This window comes from Bombus impatiens, unplaced genomic scaffold (genome assembly GCF_000188095.3).
Source record: "Bombus impatiens unplaced genomic scaffold, BIMP_2.2 scf_0096, whole genome shotgun sequence".
NCBI lineage: Eukaryota > Metazoa > Arthropoda > Insecta > Hymenoptera > Apidae > Bombus > Bombus impatiens.
Window position 1 is genome coordinate 1189643 of NT_176515.1, and position 19707 is coordinate 1209349.

Here is a 19707-nt window from a genome sequence, read left to right on the forward strand (position 1 = left end):
CCCGCCGGCAGCGGCTCTCTTTTGCCGCGCCGGAGATCAAAGCTGATTCTTTCGCTATCGGTAGATTCTGGTTGCCGAGACAATTTTAGATCGCTATCGACGATCCTTTGGAAATCTTTTGGTATTTTTCGCATTGGCTCGATGATAAAGGCGGTCCTATATAAAGTGGAAAAATAAGAGACATTTCTCCAGGAAATAAACGAAAAAGTATGGCTGCGAGTATGAGATGATCGATCCGATGAATCGAAACTTAACGCGTTCACCATCCGTGCTAAGAAATTTAAGGTAATAGAGATGCGACGCGAAAGCGAGGACGTTTCTCTCTGGAATCGTAGACGGTGAACGTTTTAAGTTTATTACTGATCTACATCCGTTTCGATTAGTTTAGTAGTTCAGTCTATTCGAGTGCCGAATAACAAGATATGTCAACATTTTTATACGTATTAAACCCCTATGTACTATTTTTATTATATTTTGATTATGTATTCCACGATACAAAGATCTATCGTACACGATCGCTAAAATAAACGAAAACGTGCAATTACACGAGTTAACGTAGAACGCAAAAGATATGCACGTGTCGTCCTCACCTTGTTCCATCTTCGTTTACGTACGACGCAACTTCGCGGTCAAACTCTTCGCGCTTGACTTCGTTCTCGAAACTGAATATAAAGGCACATGACGTAGCTGACGCGCGAAAACAGGAAGACTACGAGTCAGCCGATCGAATTTCCAAATTGAATTTCCAAATCGAATCTCTAAGCCCGTTTTCTCTCTCACCTTCGATACGATCTGATCGATCTAGCAACCAGCGCTATCGACGAATTAATTCCTTCCTCCGAACCTCGGCGGGTTGCCTAATTCTTTCGACTACGATCCGAGAGTTCCGGCAATCGGAAGGACAGAGACGCGAGAGTCGGGCGCTTCACGAGATCGAGTCGGCCATGGAGGACAAACGGTGAACCGGAAACTGGCGTGTAGCGACGCAGAAAGACAATGGCGGCGGATCGACGCTGCCAACCTTTCCCTTTCTCGCAGTAGCCTATTCTCTCGTCTATTCTCGTAACGTTTCGATCCACGTTTTACTTTCCCCGCCCTATGTCACCTCTTCTCGTTTCATCCATTTCTTTCGTCGCTCTTTTTTCCTTCGTTCGTCGTTTACGCGTCCACACGGCTAGCTCAATTCTTCAACGATAATATAAAAGTCCATATCGTTATTCGTGCAGCGCCGTGTCGATACGGCGACGAAGCGTCGTCGATCCTTCATCTGAACACCTGTTGTATCCGGCCCAGGAGAACGAACAGAAGCAGTAGCAACGACCCGCTACCGCCCACGCTTTTTGCGCATCCGTGATGGAGTTCGGCTAAGCTTTCTCCTGAAACATCGTTACGTACACTCAAACACTGTTAGCTTTCGACTATATCGGCTTAAGAAATTGATAAGAGTCGTACACGTTGGTACGACCGCGCGAAAATGTTAAGAATGCGCTGTTGTCAGAGCAGGATAATATCGGATTAGAACAAAAGTGGCCAGTGTTCTTCAAAAAATTCGAAAACAACCTTTGCATATTTCTACGTAGATTTACTCGACGATGTATATGGCAAACGACGCAGAGACTATTTTTAATTAGCATCCCGTTGTTGCAAAAAGTTACGTACTCTTGTTTCTACCTGACGTATTTTACATCGAACGAAGCAAAGATGTCACGAGGAAAGTAGCGAAATTTAGTTCTCAACAATTTCCAAATGAAAGATAGAGCGCGTTTTGCACGAAGAGCAACGAGGATAGATATTGTTGTTGTGGACGCATCCTGCGGGCATTGCGAGCATCGCTGTAGCGCCACGATGTAAGTTTCCTAACTTTGAAAGGCTACGAGCTACGAGTAAACTTTTACCTGGCGAAAGCACGCTTTGCATTTAGCATAACGCAGGAACGACCGAACGAGTGGCGCGTGTTCGTTTTCCCGCGCGATATAACCGTGAATTAGTCAGGTCTTGATGGAATTCGCTGTCGTAAATCCCGATATAACCGGCTCTTTTGTAAAAAGCAATAGCTACGAAATGGGGTAAACGACAGAGCTAAAAACCAATTAACACGGGCCTCTGTTATGCAACGCTGACTCATCGTTACGTTCTCTCTTTTTGAATTTCAATCGACGGTAAACAGGAAAGGGAATAAAGCACCACCAGAAAGGACAAAAGGGAATACAAATGTCAAAGGCTCTTCGACGTTGAAGAATTTTTTCCAAAAAACGCTGTTCCAGCGGATCAATTGCGATCTAAAGCCAAATTCCACGGCATAAATCAAACGTTCGTTTACTATCTCGATTTATATAATTTTCGTTTTTATGCTTTTCACATGTTTTATTCGCGTTTTGCTCGGTATTTAAAAATACCGTTTTCTATTTTCTTTTTTCTTTGCTTAAAGTTGCGAAAGTCGTTTAAATTTTTCAATAAGAAACGCATCTTACTTTCTGTGTTTCGATCGTTTTATTTAGCGCAGAGGCTGAACCTTATCGTTAGGTAGCGAGAGTTTATCGGCGGTGATAAGTCGCGCATATCTTATCAGGATTTTTGTGCGTCGCGCGCGAGTTTGTTGCGATTTAACGGCGGCGCGGCGTCGTGGAAGTTACCTTCCCTGATATTCTGTTCGCTTCTTTCGTCACGCACGCCTGTAATTAAGCGTAATATGCATAAATATCACACGATATTTAACGTCGGCCACGTGACTTTCATTTTGACAGCCTCATAAAGATCGTGGTGCAAGTTTTCGCGATCCTTCGGCATTACGTCGAAAACTTTCGGCGGGGTTCATCGAATACGAATCGCCACGTTGTTAACTTTTTATAAATTTACGCTACATCTTCGTCGAATGCAATTACCTAATTCTTAAAAAATATTTTCAGAAAACTTTACGTAGACTTGTTGATTTTATTTTTTGAAATTCAAATAATCGTTGGAATATTCATGAATATCAAAAGGAATATAAATATTCCCTCTTTTTTCAAGAATTTCTGGCGCTGTGTTTCTCCTATTAATTCGGTACGATTAGGAAAATACATGAAAACAAAAAATAAATTGTAAAAATTCATGAAATACGCACATCAAACGTGGAAACCACTGCATCGATAAACAACACGAAACATTAGCGAACGAGAGTATTCAAATTCTTTTCCGCGGATTGGATTGGCCGCGGTTGATGAATATTGCATCGGCTGTAATTTACATGCACATTACGTTGAATTTTTTTACGACTGCAGATGATCGACGGAATACGTGATTTCAGGTAAATGAAATTCTTAACCCAACTATTGCGATACCGTTCATCGAAATACTAGGCGGAATAGCGTAATTCGAATCTGTTCGATTTTAATCTGTTCGAATTTAAAAGAGGATAACGATATAGTTGTTAGAGCAAAAATTTTCTATTCTTTGGCACGATGTAAAAGTTCGTAGAAAATCGCTCGATGCTTAATTACGCGTTAGTTGTGAGAATGGCTCTCGAAACGAAGCGACTGTAACACGGACAAGAGTGAATATTACGCTTGTATCATTTCAAATACATGTAATTCCTTTTGCTATGATGCGTATAGGAATGTGCAAGGGTTCTTAAATTACGTATCGAGTTAGGAACGTTGGAAAATTTTCAAGCGCCGGCTCTAAGACGGTAGAAAAACGTTTATGCTCACCGTTGAGCACGTGCACGTGAACAGTGGCAGGTTGATCGGGCATGGTGGTGAGATGGCACGTGTAGTTTCCGCTGTCAGCTGGTCCCACCCTCGCTATGCTGAGTGTCGAATTGGCCCCCTCTTCCATTAGGTCCGTTTTCACGCTGGAACATACGTACAGCGGTGTTGAAATTTCAATTTTTAACGGAACTTCCGGGCGAAACGGGCGTTTTATCAGCGGCCGGAAGCGTACGCGAAAAATGGCCAGTCCGATTTTTGAGAGATCGTTCTGCAGACTTTTATTCTACCCTTTATCATCCTCCTTGCCTTTTTGTTCTTTTATCACGCGTTTTTATAACGCCAGGCTCTCGTTCGAACGACACTCGTGATAAAACAAATCTCACGTTCTCTTTATTTCTCCCTTAATCACTTGATCTTTGCCCTTGGTCGTTCCTTTTTCAAAGAAAAACCTATGAAAAGTATTTTAGTATCGCAGTGGCTAAACATTTGCCTGGAGGTGAAAAGAGGTATGTATTTTCTTTTCGACTATTCGTATGATTAAAATGTGATACACCGTGTACGCGTATCCATACAATGGTTATTTACAATTTATATAGATCGGTGACGCGTGAAATCGATTACGAAATTATTACGATTCTTGGTAATATCGCACGCGACGTATTTAAACTCGAATCGAATTAAAATTCCATATTGATATGCATTGGGAAAGTATAAATGCAATCAGCTTCTATTTGGAAAGCATTAGCATATGGAATTTTGAACATCGTGTAATATAGCATAGCTATAATGGAGTCAATTTTTCCTGCATCGTTGTAAATTGGAAAGAGAGATTGTCAGGGGAGAATGCCAACACGAAATTGATTTACATAGCGGATAAATTATCGAATAACTTTATTAACTTTATAATTTTTATTATTTATCTAAAAAAAATAATTTCCTCGTTGTCTTTATATTCGTTGGCTACCTTATTAACGAACAAAAAGCAAAGGGAAAAATGTGCCACCATATCCGAATAATTTGTCAAAGCAAGTAGAACGTACACGAGCGATATTATTCCGTAACAGGATCTGTTTGGTCCGCTCGATCTATCTGGCAAGAAACGATGTTATTTCCTTGCGGACACGAACGCATCTACGTTGCGAAAGAACTCTTCACGATGATAAGGCGCTGTAACTTAATAAATCGCCAGCGTTCATCGTTTCGAGATTATGTACATGCTTACGAAAGAGAACGCGTAAAGTAATTTATTCTCTTTCATCTTACTTATACATCTTACGTTGCATCTTATTGATCGTGATTGGACAAAGGTACACGCAACTTGGCTCGTTCGGTTCGTCTTCGAAATGTACGTAGAAACGAACTTTTATCGTATTTTCATCGAACCATTTTACGATAAAGCCCAGTGATCGTACACGAAAACGACGAATCTTAAGATTCGGCAATGAAATATTTGATTATCCGTAGGTTATAGTATGTGAGTCATAAAAGATTTGATATTCTTTGGGAAGAAGAAGCTTCGAAAAGGACTCGAGTGTGCATCGGATGCTCGTTCGATTTCTTTTCATTACCATCGCTTTTTCCACGCCCCTTATCAATCTCTCGGCGAAGAAGCTAATAAAACTTTCAATTTCTTTCGAGTCTAGCAATCTCGTAGGCACGAGAAATACATTTTTCCGTGTTTTATCCAAACTTGAAGTCAAAATGACGAACCGTGTAGATATCGAGCTTTCAAAGTATGTTCACATTGTGTAATACAGACATCATCGAGGTCTAGAAATATCGGGCTATGTATGAATTGAATTCTCAAGGTACTCTATTCTATAGAAATCGAGGTCTCAAAGTACGTACGATACATTGTTACGTAGAAACCGTGTTTTTCATGTAGCGTAGTATCACGTAGCAGACGAGTTTCTAAAGCACTAGGTTATGCAAAAATCGAACCTTTGAAAGACCGCAAAGGTACGTAGAAATCGATTTCACGAACCAATCTAACGCATAAGACTCGAATTCTCGAAATATCGCATTATAAAATATATCACCGTATTATAAAACACAATGTTACGTGGAAATCGAATCCTTATGATATTTTATCGCAGTAAGGTTTTCAGCAGAGAGCAGCGTACGAATAGCTTTTAAAAATAGTCGTTCGTTTCCCACATTTGTGTTTCACGATCAGTAGATTTCTCGCAGTTACCTATTCGATTCGTTAGCGACTTTTGTCGCTGAGGCGTCGCTCGTTATGTAGCGAGGATCGACATACGCTCGTTTATTTATTATCTTGCGATATAACTTTCACGCGATTCCGCAGGATGTTTTAAATTTTACATTTATAAGAATACAAAATTCCAACCGATTATTCGTCGTTTCTCCGACGATCTGACTTTCAATAATCGTCGTTTGTACGAGACCAGTAGGTGTCTTGATCTACGGATATTTGCGATGCACCTACCTTTCTAAATCAAACAAGATTTTTAACAAATAATATATACTCTTTATTCGACGCTTCGTTTAAATCAAACGATAAATACCGTAGCCGTTGTCTCGTTCTATTCTCCGCGAAATACGGAACAGGGGGTTGCCTTTAATTGAAAAACTTGGCGAGCGCAATTTGTCCGTTCGTTATCTGCTCGTTCGAGCACGATTGCTCGTTGATCCGTAGTGCGAAGCAACCAACCATCGAGGTTTCAACCGTTTCACCTGGCTTCTTTCAGTTTCACGTTAATAAACCGGCAGTTGGGATACTTTTTTCCATTTCTCTTCCTTTTCATCCAACAATTTCTTTCTTGCCGTTGTTCACCGTTCCAGCTTTCTTACGAAATTGCGTTGTCGCGTCGGTTGAGAAACAGAACACGTACTCGTCCAAGTAATGGAATTAACGTATCACGGGGTTGTAAATTTCTGCACGATACGACTCTGTAATTTTAACGCTATGAAAAATGACGCCTGCGAGCCATTCGCCTCCGGTGAATGTATAATAAACGGGATTGAATCGCAACCCTATTAACGCGTCCCTGCGTACGAATGATTTAATCGCGCCGGCTATTGTTTTAAACTATAACTCCCGGCGAGCACGTTTAACCGATTAGCTCCGAGAGATTTTATCGATAGAAGGGTGGAATAATTTTAAAACTACTATTTTAGTCTTATTATGATTACGATTATTATTCATGGTGTCCGAGGATCACAGGTGCAGAGGATCGTAAAGCAAGTCGAGTAAAAAATTATTGAAAAAAGATTACGAAAGAAGAAACCTTTCTAAAATGCATTTTTATCGTTTTTCTTTTAAAACGCGTATGTACGTATCGACGATACAGGTGGAGAAACATCGTCTGACACGATTTCTTGTGTGCTGGGGTTAGGTTGGGTCAAGGGGGGCTAAGACGACGACGCAAATTTTCGCTATCTTCGGACCTAGTTAATTAAAATCTAGGCGAATAATCTCGGCGACAAATAATTTGCCGTTTTACGTTTTTCGAATCGACGCGACGATGCGACGGGTCTGCGGCGCGGTGGCACGCGGCCGGAAATGGACATTTACTTTCTCGGAGAAAAATAACGAGCGGCAGAGCGGTAGTTACTGCGGAAATGTGTTTACGGTCTGCGGTTTCCACGGGCCACGTGGTTGCGCTACGTACGACGAGGGCTGAAGTGGTCGTACCACGAGGGTGCTCTGAAACGAGAGGCCAAGTCTCTATGTACACGCGCCTTTATGTACCGGGTGCACAGTGCAAACTAATTCCATTTACCGACAGCCAGCGTGTCTGCCGGGTTGTAACTTTGTCGAGCTGTCGGCCACATCGACAACATTTTCGCGAGAAACATTCTCCTTCGCGCCACTACATTCTCTTTCAAAGGTTAACGATCGTTCGGATCAGTGTTATTCACTGACAAGCCACTCGCGAGGTCCCGCAGATAAACGGACTTAATACGAGTTTTCTATCATTTTCCAGATTCCTACGATTAGAAGAGAGTCGCTAAAATTGTAACAAAATTTCGGATATTTTACGCGTACAACGTGCCTCGCGATGCGGATTTATAAACAAGTGGATGCCGGAAATTGAAGCTCGAGATATTGGAGATATTACGTATTCGATCCTTTTCCAACTACAAATACACGCGTAAAATATTCTGCTTTTATAAATCGTAAAAGCGTAGAACGCAAGTTTGCTGAGTCTTCGTCATCAGCCACACGCTATAAAATACTTGTATACTTTGGAAGCTGTAAGTTACGAGCTTTTTATTTATACTTTTCGTATTCTTCCTCTCATATTCATGTTTATATTATACGCTGGTGCATTATACTCGATGGAATAAGAAATTAATTTAAATGACAAATATGCATTAAACAATTCTGTCCTTTCGTTTAAAAGAGATATTACGGATTAAGAATTATTAAATATACGCGATGTAGGCATCGTTAAACCTTCCAATCGTACGGTCTTTGCAAATCGTAAACGTCCTTTAAACGTTTGTTTCCAATTACACCGAGAAAAAAGCTGCGACTAGCGCGAATGAAATATTCGTGGTATATTTTATAAGACGCCGATCGGAAGGAAAAGAAATTAACGAGAACATTCCGATCGTATAAAAAACATAGTTTGGTACTCGCATAAACGATAATCGACGCGATCGATCGCGTAACGCAAGAGGGAAAAGTACGCGAGTTGCTTACGTTTCAGCGACACCGTACACGTGTACTATGCAAATTTATTCGACGTATACGCGTGTACATTCGGTGTTTCATCGCGGCGTCTGACTCGGTTCGACGATGCGGGATCCGGTGATTTTCCAGGCTGCGTGGTAGTTTATACGAGGATTAGCGGAGTGGGTGCGTCTACGGGGTGGAAAGGCAGTGAGAATCGTCGACACTGGATTAGAACTTACCGCGGCGTCCCGTGGATCGTCGACCGCTTGCGCGTTCACCTGGCTATGATTTATGACTAGCCGAGGCCGTCACGATCGCGCTCCTATCCACGGAATAGCGAGTGGCGCGAACGCTTGCCTTTGCCCCCGCCGCAATCAGACTCTGCGAATCGAGACCGGATTTCAAACGTCGTATCAGAGACGCGTCGCTGCGCATCGAATGGGCCACGGTATTTTGTCGTGTTTGACTTGCGTGAAGGATAGATGCTTGGCACAGGATTGACGTATATACGCAGCTGTATCGAGTTATGGCTCTCACACGGTCGATTCCAGTTCTCTCTTCCATATTTCCTCTTTACGATTACATTTGGAATCTGGCTTTCAAGCATTAAGTTATACGATACGAGTTATATATACGAGATACCAGTTTTACAAATAATACGTCGCTAGACTGTGGATTTTTGTGCATGCATCGGAAATTTGAAGCGTGACAAATGTGTACAGAATGCGCGTAATATGCAGAGATATGTAAAATGTCCAGAGAATGGTACTCGTTATAATACTTGCAATTAGTACGTAAAATAATTTTCTAGCCAGATTCCATTTTCCTAATTGTCTTCGTAAAATATGATTTTCAATATATATCCACAGTCGCGCAGATACACGTTGCATATTTATCGTACGAAAGAGTTGCACACGCGTTCGCCTAAAACTATGAACGAGAAATTTCTTGCAATTAGTTTCGCTAGTTTTGCTTCTCTCGTTTTCTTTCGTCGTAACGTCTACGAGTCTTTTAAATTAAACGCGCGATTTGGACGATGAATTCTAATTCTATGAATTCTATGAATTCTGGGTTTACCGATCGATCCACGTGAGGCAAAGGTAGAACCGAATCGATTAGAATTTTCCCATCGAGGAAAATAACGCTAGTTTTCGAAAAACCGGTAGCTCTTCGAGCTTTTAAGCGAATGAGAGCGTGAAAAGAACGAAACGTTTACCTGATACCGCCTCTCGTCGTGTCGTAATTGAGAACTCTGTTGCCGTGAAGCCACTGAACGACGCTGTACTGGACTTGCATCGCTATATGACGCACGACGCACAATAGCTCGATGGTGCTGTCAGCCTCGTAGTACTTGTCTCTCAGCGGTTCACCCAGGGCGTCCACTATCTGGACGGACGGTGCTGAAATTTCATTACGTAACGTTAGGATACAGCGGTAAACACCGAGTCAAGCGTGTCTCGACATATCGCCAAATAGTTTTCTTCGTATCTGCTCGTTTTTATTATCTTGTACGCACAATAGTAAGATTAAATGCACACGATGAAACGGATTTATGAATTCGGAAAATTGGAAAATTAGAAAGTTTTAAAATCAGCATCTTTTGGCCCGATCTTTTGCAAGCCCCTATCCCTGTATATTTCCTGATTTCGTCATGTACGCTTCGACGAGTTCGTTCGTCGTAGACGTCGGCTTCTCGGTCGAAAACTCGGTAACTCGAAGAAAGAAGAGAAAGAATCGTCATGGATACGCGCGAGTTCTCGTCTCCACGTAATGCCGTAGATTTCCTAAAATAGATTTAAACGTGCTTTCTCGATCGAAACGAAAGCGAGATTGAGATATAAAAAATTCGAGGATCGTAGTGGGGTTAACTCCGTGATTTTACAAGTTGTCAGAGTAAACGTACTCGAGTATCTTGAAACGCGTAGAAAAATAATTTATTTAACGGGAAATCGAGTCGTCCCAAATGCAATAACGGATGAAACCATTTTAGTTCTAGTTCGCAATATTTCACCGAGCCGATATACATATATATTCACAATAGGTCGTTGTTCACGCGTAAGTGCATCTAACGATCGCGGCACAATTCAGATGCGATCTTTTATCCGGTGTCTTCTGGACCATTTCCAATTCGAAGTTTATCATGCATCCGCCAATGTGGTTTAAGAATATGGAAATCCAGAAACGAAAGAACGAGAGGGCGGAGGAAGGCCCGATCCACGGTATGTTTCTCGAAGATTTCTCCATTTTGCCCGCGTACAAATTCCACGCAGACTGCCAGACGAATACAAATCGTACCGGCTTAATAATGCGAATAATGCGACGAATCACGGTACTACCGCCGATTTCGTTGGTTTTATCGTCGACAACCGGTATTAAGCATTTATAGACAGGTCAGCGGATTCGTAGCGCAAAATATAATCCTTCGATGGAAATTTAGTGGACCAGGATTTCGAATTATTCGCACGAAAGCGTGAAATGTCGTTTTAACGCAGCAAATATCGAGCGGAGATGGTAGCAGTGGAATTCAAATTTTCTTCGGAATTTTATAGTCACTGTTCAAATTACTGTATTTCGAGCTTGCTGATAAAAGATTCGTCGAACGTCCGCGATAATTAAAATTTTTATTTTTGCACGATAAAGCGCGAAAATATCCGACATCTAGTATCCGTTTCCGAAAAGAACTAGCCGATTTCTCAATTCGACGATCGATCTCTCGATTTGTCGAAAAGAAATTTTCCATCGAATCTCGTTAAAACGTAGCAACTTTATAAAATATTATCCTTTACCGTTATCAAAGTCATTTACAATCGTTATCGTAGCACGCGAAATGCAGGGGGTTAAAAGCAGGTGGCGTCTTACTCGTTCAACCGAGTGGATTTAAGCTTACCAAGAGCCGACATCGTTTACCTTTCTCGTAAAGCTTGCGAAACGGGACTGTTGGTCTGTAAACCGACGTTATGCAATGTTGCGATGTTATGTAATCCGAATATTTTATCCCACAGCGGCATTAAATACAAAACGACGCGTCATCGGTGACGCATACGTGTATCTAACGACCAAGGTTCGACCGAGAATCTCTTCCTTCGCTCCTTGGACCGTTTCCAGCTTCAAAAGTACGACTACCTTGGAAAAACGTACGTACGCTAGCAGTAGGGAGTCCACGCGAAAGGGAAATGTTTCCAATGTACAGAGCGGTCTAAGAACGAAGTTTGAAACGACTCCTTTTTACTCGAGTAATCCGTAATTTAAATACTCTACCTCGTGGCAAATTTAAATTTTCTACATTTTCTACCGTTTTCTTAATTTTCTTTGCAGATTATTAAGTACTATTTTACAATTAATAACTCGTTACTAGCGTCGTATTGTATACGTTGTTGTAACGTTTAATTAAACGCTGACTCTTCGTTCCTGAATCTTTCTATACGAATCGTAGTACACGAATCCTCGAATACGGCCGAGAAGCCGTCACTTTGCTCGTCCGATCACTGGATGATATCGGATTCATCATCGCGTTCACGCGGAATCACGAGGACGGAGGGCACGCGTCCATGTATGTTGTTTCTACAAAACGAATCTCCTTAGTGGAGAAATATCGAAGAATCTTCCGAAACAACGGTTTTCTCGTACTTTCCCGACTATGCCAATACCTTGATAATACACAAGTTGCTATTTATGTTCTTTGGCATTGTCTCTTCTTACATTCCTTACATTGTTAAAAATTAATCCTTTGCGATTACAAGGAAAACAGATTTATCAGCGTGTGAAATGTATATAATGTATTTGCGATTATATCCGTCAATTCTTAAGTCGTTCGTTTTTCACGATGTTATTTGTACTTGTAAAGTGTCAGTTCACAAAATTTCTCTACGGTTTTAACCCCGTGATACATTGATTCTTTACTCAACCCGAAACAATATTTCACCCCGAATTTTAAGACCCGAACGAATATATCATCCTCCCGTAGCCGTTTCCCAAGATCAACTACGAGATTGTACCTAACGACCAAGCATAAAAAACGCGAAAAAATTTGTAAGAGCATTTGAAACTCGAGAAGACAGGTGAAAAGGGGAGGACGGAAGAAGATACGTCGCGATATTAAGCTCTGCTCGAGTTTATCTCGTTCAAAATTTCTCGCTTTCCTTATTATTTTTCTCTCCATACTCGTTCCTCAGTCCACAATTTCAGTTTCTTTATCGAACTTTGTTTATTTCAAGTTTCGGCATTCGACAAAGTAAACGAATATCTATCTTTGCGTACGACATTTCGCATTTGTGTTCCCTCGTTCGACTCGAGACGCGAAAAGTTTGCCTGTCCCAACGTCCACCGTTGGTCGCTCCAGTCGTTGAAAATCCTGGCATTAAATAAATTAAATATAGATATTTTTCTTTACGTTCGTTCTTTCAGACGCGTGTTTCTTTATCGAACTGTACACACGTAAGGTTCAGCTGTGTCAGCAGTGGCCAGGGTTGGTCGATTCTTTCCGCATGTGTTGTCTAGCACAGGCGAATCCCCGTGGTGGTTTCGTCGAGATTATCCAGCGGGATCCTTTGCCAAATCCCGCAGGTCGGGCGGTTTAAACACATCGGCGTTGATTCATGGTCGCACGACGCTTATCGATTTTGTTCTGGATCCGTCGGCTCTGCCCTCTCGTAATTCTTGCCCTCGGTCGGAGATCTTCCGCCTCTCGTTTCTCGCGTGGATTTTTCGTTGCGCGAATACCCCGTGATTTGTGACGCATAGGGTGCACAAGAGCCGCGCGGAGATTCGCGAGTCGATAGAGACGTTGCAAAATCCTAGGTGACGCTTTAAACTGTCGATATATTTATTTTCGATACGATTTTACTGAAACGTACGTTTGTTAGATTTCTATTTCGAAAGAATTTTATTTAAATAGATGGAAACGTCGCGTCGGATGTCACGATCCGCGAAAAAGATCGAAATAAATATATGGGAAATCATTTGGCGTTAGAAATCGTTCGTTCATTTTCCAACCAACGTTTGCATTCCGTTCACGCGTTTTAATACAGACCGCGTGTCTAATTCCATTTACTAAATAAAATTAAAATAAATTCCAAATTACTAAATAGCGTGCCATCTCGTTGCGTTTAAAGGAACGTGCGCTAAAGGGTAACCGAGGTAAATCTGGTAAGAATTGTCTTTAAAAATCAACTTTTATGCAGACGTTAATAACACGTGTAGAACGGTGTTCTCGTTACAAGTTGTTTCCTATCATTTGCAAACCGGAAACATTGGAAAACCTCGAGTTTCGTGCACGACTAATTTATAACGTTTATGAAAGTGTCCGTTGTTTTATGGCTGGCCACGTATGCACGAGTTGTCCGTGCTGCGGTTGCAAATTTAAATTCAGCCGCACACCTTAGGAAAACAATGCAGCCATATCAACTATGCGGTTTCCGTTTTTCTTAACCACGATACATGCCCTCGCCAACATCTGTTCTCGATAGAACGAGTACTCGAGTTTAGAATATGGACGTGACCACTTTGTTACTTTTTAGATTTAGCTTCTAGAATTACATCGCTATACGTTGCATTGTAATATTTCATTTTTAAAAAAGTTCTTTGAATTTTTGCGCGAACACCGAGTTAATTAAAAATGAAAATTAAAGATTAGAACACGATTAGAGTAATTAATTAGGATATCGTGGCCTCGACGTTAAAGATCGACGAATATCGAAGCATCAAATATCAGGGCATTTTGAGTTTCCGATGCGTTTCTGCTTCCTCGCTGTTCTTTCTCTTATTTCTATGGATTCAAAGTAACACAGACGAAAGAAGAGTTTATTTTATAAAGTTTGCTTCCATAAATACAGGCATCCTTAAATTAAGTTACAATTTTGTCTAACAACTCGATGGAGCAATCTATTTTGCACTCGAGTAATTCCATTGAAATAATCGAATTCCTCCAATTGGCTTTCCTTAATTTTCTTCTTCCCGATAAATCTACAGCTTAAGTACATTAGTTCACTCTGGCTACTATGTATTTATACCGTCCGAATTTACGTTGTAATCGATTCAAGGAACTTCGTGCGCACTGATAGTTTGCCGTTCGCGTGACGGCCAAATTAATCTCAATAATCATGGGACGTTCGATAAGTTTCGCAGGATCTTGTACGCCATCCTGACCAGCTGCTATTAGTCTGCCTTGAGAAAGTTCACGAACTAGAACTGGGTCGAACAGAAGTCACGAAAAGTGACGAATGTCAAACAGCGAAATTAGGATCACGAACCGTCCTGACGAATCACGTTAGAAGCACTTGCAACTTCGGGTAAAGTTTCCACGATGAATCCGCTGATCTCCTTGAATTTGCCGCGATACCGAAGGAATTACACGCGTGCAATTATCCGAAGGAAGATAAGCGTAAGACCAAAATGTAATCCAGCGTCGAGAAGTTGGCAAGGAACCTGCATTTAGAAAGATACGTATTCTATTGTACTTTCTACGTCCAAAATTTAAAAGTAGGAATTTTTATATTCGTTATTCGGTTCGGTATATTCGGTCAAGTGTCCCGGCTTTACTTCCGTAAGCCGGGGTTTTATTTATTATCCAGCTGTAACACGTAAATCTCGATGAAACGAGTATAATTTCACTTTCGATTTTCGGAGTTTTCCAATAACGTATGAATTTTAATAAAACAGTTTTGTCGTCTTACGATTAGCGAGAAAGTTACGAGGGTGAGAAAATGTCAAACCTTATCGCTTTGCTGAGAAATTATGTCTTTCAATATCGGTGACGTTTTAAGCATGAACTTGTAAACCAACTATTTTATTTACGATCGAATATTTTACGCGTATTTGACAAGAAGTTGCCAACGTATATAACAATTTGACACGCGTAAACGCTATAGGTTCTCGTAGAATCGTCCTAGTTCCCCTGAGTTTCTTAAAGGTAAGAAAGCATATTTATTACACACAGGTGCTGAGATATTCCGTACACACGCCTATATTTCTGTACGAAACGATAAACGAATCGTGGTAGACAAAGTGCAAAGAAAAATGGAACGAGATTAGAATTGCTGGCGCGAAGATATCAAAGTCGGAACTCGTCGGGGACACGAACGGAGGCTTGGTGAAACAGGTGGACGTGTTTGCAGAGTGCCAACAAAGCACGGTTATTACGTTAAGTGGAACATCTTGTTAGCACAAAGACCGATCCTGTCGCTTTTGCATCGAGGCTGCTCACGAAACTCTCGCGAAACTGGCCAACTAACGTAAATGCGATTTCGTTCGTTCTCAGAGATCGTTTTCCCTTTTCGACGAGGCTGGTCCCGTCTCTATTCCGCCTGTATTTCGCCTGTTCGCGTTTTCAAAAATTACGTCAACGAGGAGAAGAAATTTTCCTTTTCGGTGGCTTCCTTCTCCCATTTTTATTATCTCCGAGTTTCTTGTTTTGCCCGTTCTTTTTTCATTTATGAACTTCCTTCCGTAGTTTTACATTTTCCCAGGCGCTGTCCATTTTCCTGTCTACCTCTAAGTACCACTTTCGCCCCTCCTTGTCCCCCCTTTCTTCTTCTCGTTCCCTTTGTTCCAAGGAACGGAGCTCGACGTATCTCGATTCCACTAGCCGTCCCTTTCTCTCGAGCCAGCGAAACGAAGTTCTTCCGCTTCTCCAGGTTCTTCTTTCCTAACGGCTGCCAGCCACTCTGCCGCTCTCCATCCATTCCGACTATGCCATTTCTCCGTCAATTATCCTCCTAAGCGCTTCGCAGCCGCAAAAATTCGCCGAACGAACCCAATTTACCCGATCAGCAGCAGAATGTACCGAATAGTTTCGATCCTGTTTCTCCATCCGCGCCCGCCTCTCGGCCTTTTGTTCTTTCTCCTTTCTCCCGAGCTGTACCCTTTTATTTCGCTCTGTTACCGAGCTTCCTCTTCGACGCCTCGGTGTTTTATCTTCTAGCGTTTCAGCTTGCCGGCATTTTGTAAACTGGCTATCGGTAATGATGATACACAGTAACGGCTATATATAAGAACGGCGTGACTGGTTTATTAGAACGACGTTGAAATAATTATGGTAAAAAATTAACGTGCTTCATCTCAGGGTCAGGTTTAAGATGGTAACAGGCTCCTTACTTCTTTCAGAATTATTTCGCGCTTCCTCGTTTAATTTGTAAAGTGTCCGTTGTTCGATAATTAACGCGGGGTACGCGATAAATCCGTTGCTCGCTATTTACGATCTATATTATCCAAACTTTTAACGCTTTGCACCGATCGTGTTATTAGGTTGCGCATATTTATAAATAATCCCAACGAGACGGAGTAGAGATTATAACGAGTACCTTATTCTGAAATTATATTCCACGTATTTTTATTATATCTTTTATTTTTACTCTATACGTATATGCGTATATATCGCCATATGCGCGTGTATATACGACACATTTTACTATCTCAGATACTTGCGAGTAACAGATGTAACATAAAGTCTCATAAAAATTTTATATAGTCCACGAGGCAAATCTCGAATAGCCGCGAGGTACATATTTATACGGCTGACCGTAGAAACAAAAGATTTCTGAGAGAAAAGAGGATACTTAAATCGAAAGACATCGCGCTCCGACAAAGGTCGCCATCTCCATCGATTTTTAAACGACTACGTTTAAATCCTCTTATCGAGTCGACGGTTCGATTATCCATCTCTGACGAGTAGTGTTTCAATTCTGGTGGTCGGTACAGGTGGACGGGGAGAACATTAACGATGAAAAGTCGAAGACGAGTTTCCTTTGATGTACGTCGAAATCGTCGTTTGGTCGTCGCCGTCTGGTCGTGTCGGGTATTTCACTCTCTGCTGACCATTCGACGAGAGTTGCCTTCTGGCCAGGGCTGAATACGACCCCGTGTTCGTGATCCGCCATGGAAAAAAGAAGCCGTGGAATTCTGCTCTTTGTAAAAATCCTCCGACGTGGCTCATAGTCGCGGAGAGGAAAATATTTTCGCCATTCAGGTCACATCGACCGTAGACACTGTTAATATTCGTGAGCGTGCCGAGCGAGTCTCGGTATATGGGACTATGCGAGACTCTTCTATCCAGATGATTACAACACGAAGCTTTTATAGTCTACACGTTCCTCGGAGATGAACTGTGCTAGGCGCACAATGATGGTTTAGCGTAATTTTGCGTAGTTTTACGTGTTCGTCGAGCTTTCAGCGCGGCAAACATTTTACATTGCAAATATTCTTCGTGGGAGGTTTTTCCTAGAAATTTCCCGTTGCGTTATAAAATAACCAAAGAGTTAGACGTTGAGCCACCTTATCGTAATAAACGCAAACGCGTGATTTCTTTTTTTTTTTTTGTCAAAATTTAACATTAATCGCGTAGTCGTGCAATAAGACAGAGAAACCGACAAAAAGCGCAGTTGGTTGACCATTTCGACTACTGAGAAGTTCATATACCCAAAGAACGTACACCCTCCTACGCTTCGTAAGTATTATCAAAAACAAGATAAACTCGATTAAAAAATTATCAGACCTTGTTCAGAATCTTAAATATAAAGTTCGAACCGATTAACATCACGAGTTTCAGCTTTAATTCGCGCCAAATAAACTTTGTCTCCTTCTTTTCCGTTTCTATCGTGATAGCTTCGTTTCTTCGACGTTCCGGTCCCGCGACCGATTCCCAATGCGAAGTTCGTGTCACCGTAAGTCACCGAAAATAGCAGATACCGTAGCCAATTTCCTCGATCTCACGCTGAATACTCGAGCGTCTTTTTCTCTTTGTTTTCCGCCTTGCTACCCACCTTAGCCTTTTATCGCATTTCTCCGGTTGTTCGATTTAAACGATTCTCTCAGCATCATTGAGGTAAAAATCTTAACTCGAGAGAGCTTGCGTTTTTCTTCTAATTTGCATCGTGACGACGACCAGCGCGTTTTGCTAGCGGCAAAACTAATGGATTTCTCTTTTCGCTTCGAGGATACAGTTGAACTTGTCGAGTTAGTGTTTCCGCCGGACGAACATTAACAAAATCTGAATATTTTTTAACCTGCGTCAAATATTATTTTCGTAGTATCAAATTTTTCTGTGTTTCACGCGAGAGTACTACTAAATAATAGAAAATTTAATATACTTGTACCTCCACTGGCGACAAAAATCCAATGCAAATACTATTTCTAGCCTTTTCGTGCATGATACAACTTTATATTCATGTCCCTCCGTCAGCTTCTGATCGTTATCGGTGCAAATGAATTTAAAAGGTCGAATATTTAGATGAGCGCTTCGATGTAAAATGTAAGAGATAGAATATTACAGCGTGAACCGAATCACAATGAGATTATGGAAATTAATTAACAGATGGTTAAATAAGAAAATTCGAAAATGAAACAGTTGATCGAATAATTTGGATATACGATTGAAATTATCGTTACGTAAAAACTGCTAATTGGCTTTAATCGCATTTATCCAAATTTCTTCCAATTTCTTTCAAAGGCGACCATCGTTTAGACGAATATTTTCCATAAACAGAAAAACGTACAATTTTTCTCATCGATCGTTCCTATCTATGTTATCGTAAAGACTCTTAAGTCGATAATTAGATCGATCGTAAAGCTAACGACGCGTCAATTAGTTTGATTCGGTGGTTAGTAATAGGACGACTAGTTCGATTCGACATCCGGCGAATGGAAGTCTAAACCGAAGATGTTCGTATCAGTTTCTACGGACAAATTTCTCGAGCTTGGAATTCCTCCGCCGGTAGCAATGGTGAAATTAAGTTTTCCTGAAACTAGCTTAGGTACAACGCCGACAGCTTTAATTATTTAACTCAGCTGTTTCTAGTTCTGGCAGATGGAACGTAATACGATATAAGTAAACCATGGTGCGATTCGTTTAAAGTTTTCGAGAAGTCGGCCATTTTACTCCTTCAATTACGAACAACAGCTCTGATATTTAAGATCCGAATTAAAGATCTTTCGTTGCGCTTTTACCAGCAATCGAACGTTCCAGCGTTTCGAAGAATTTACTAGTAAGAATTATATCGATAAACTGCGGATATTTATGCAAATTCATATTTTTAGGAATTAAATAAAAAATGGAATTCGGATAGAAAATTGTCTCAGGTACCAAATGTTAGAGAGAATACCACGATTTCGGTATTTGATATATATTTCATATCGTTGTATCATATTTATCGAATATGAAAATTTCTTAAATTTCCAAACATGCACAAACATCCGCGACCTACGTGTCGCTAATTTATATCACATTTACATTTTACGACCGAAAACATTCTATTTTATTTTCTCGGTTTTTCGCGCTCGTGTCTCTACTTAGGAATAAAATATTTTCTTTCTTAGGAATATCTACTAGTTACTCGTAAAATGCGCGATATACACAAAGGGTAACGGATATTACATCGAATG

General features: G+C 41.1%; 1 protein-coding gene across 7 annotated transcripts in view; it reads right to left on the reverse strand.

Annotated features, from left to right (window-relative positions):
• Positions 1 to 461: 461 nt before the first annotated feature.
• LOC100741930 (zwei Ig domain protein zig-8) overlaps positions 462 to 19707 on the reverse strand; it is a 237661-nt gene continuing 218415 nt past the window's right edge. For 6 of the 7 annotated variants that reach the window (XM_024364441.2, XM_003486026.4, XM_033318443.1 and 3 more), the window contains 3 exons: positions 9551 to 9734; positions 3690 to 3832; positions 462 to 1376 (listed from right to left, as the gene is read on the reverse strand). In XM_024364441.2, coding sequence (XP_024220209.1) covers positions 1264 to 1376; positions 3690 to 3832; positions 9551 to 9734 — 440 coding nt within the window. In that variant the 3' untranslated portion in view covers positions 462 to 1263. The remainder of the gene's footprint in view (positions 1377 to 3689; positions 3833 to 9550; positions 9735 to 19707) is intronic. The other variant, XM_033318444.1, reaches the window with a different exon arrangement.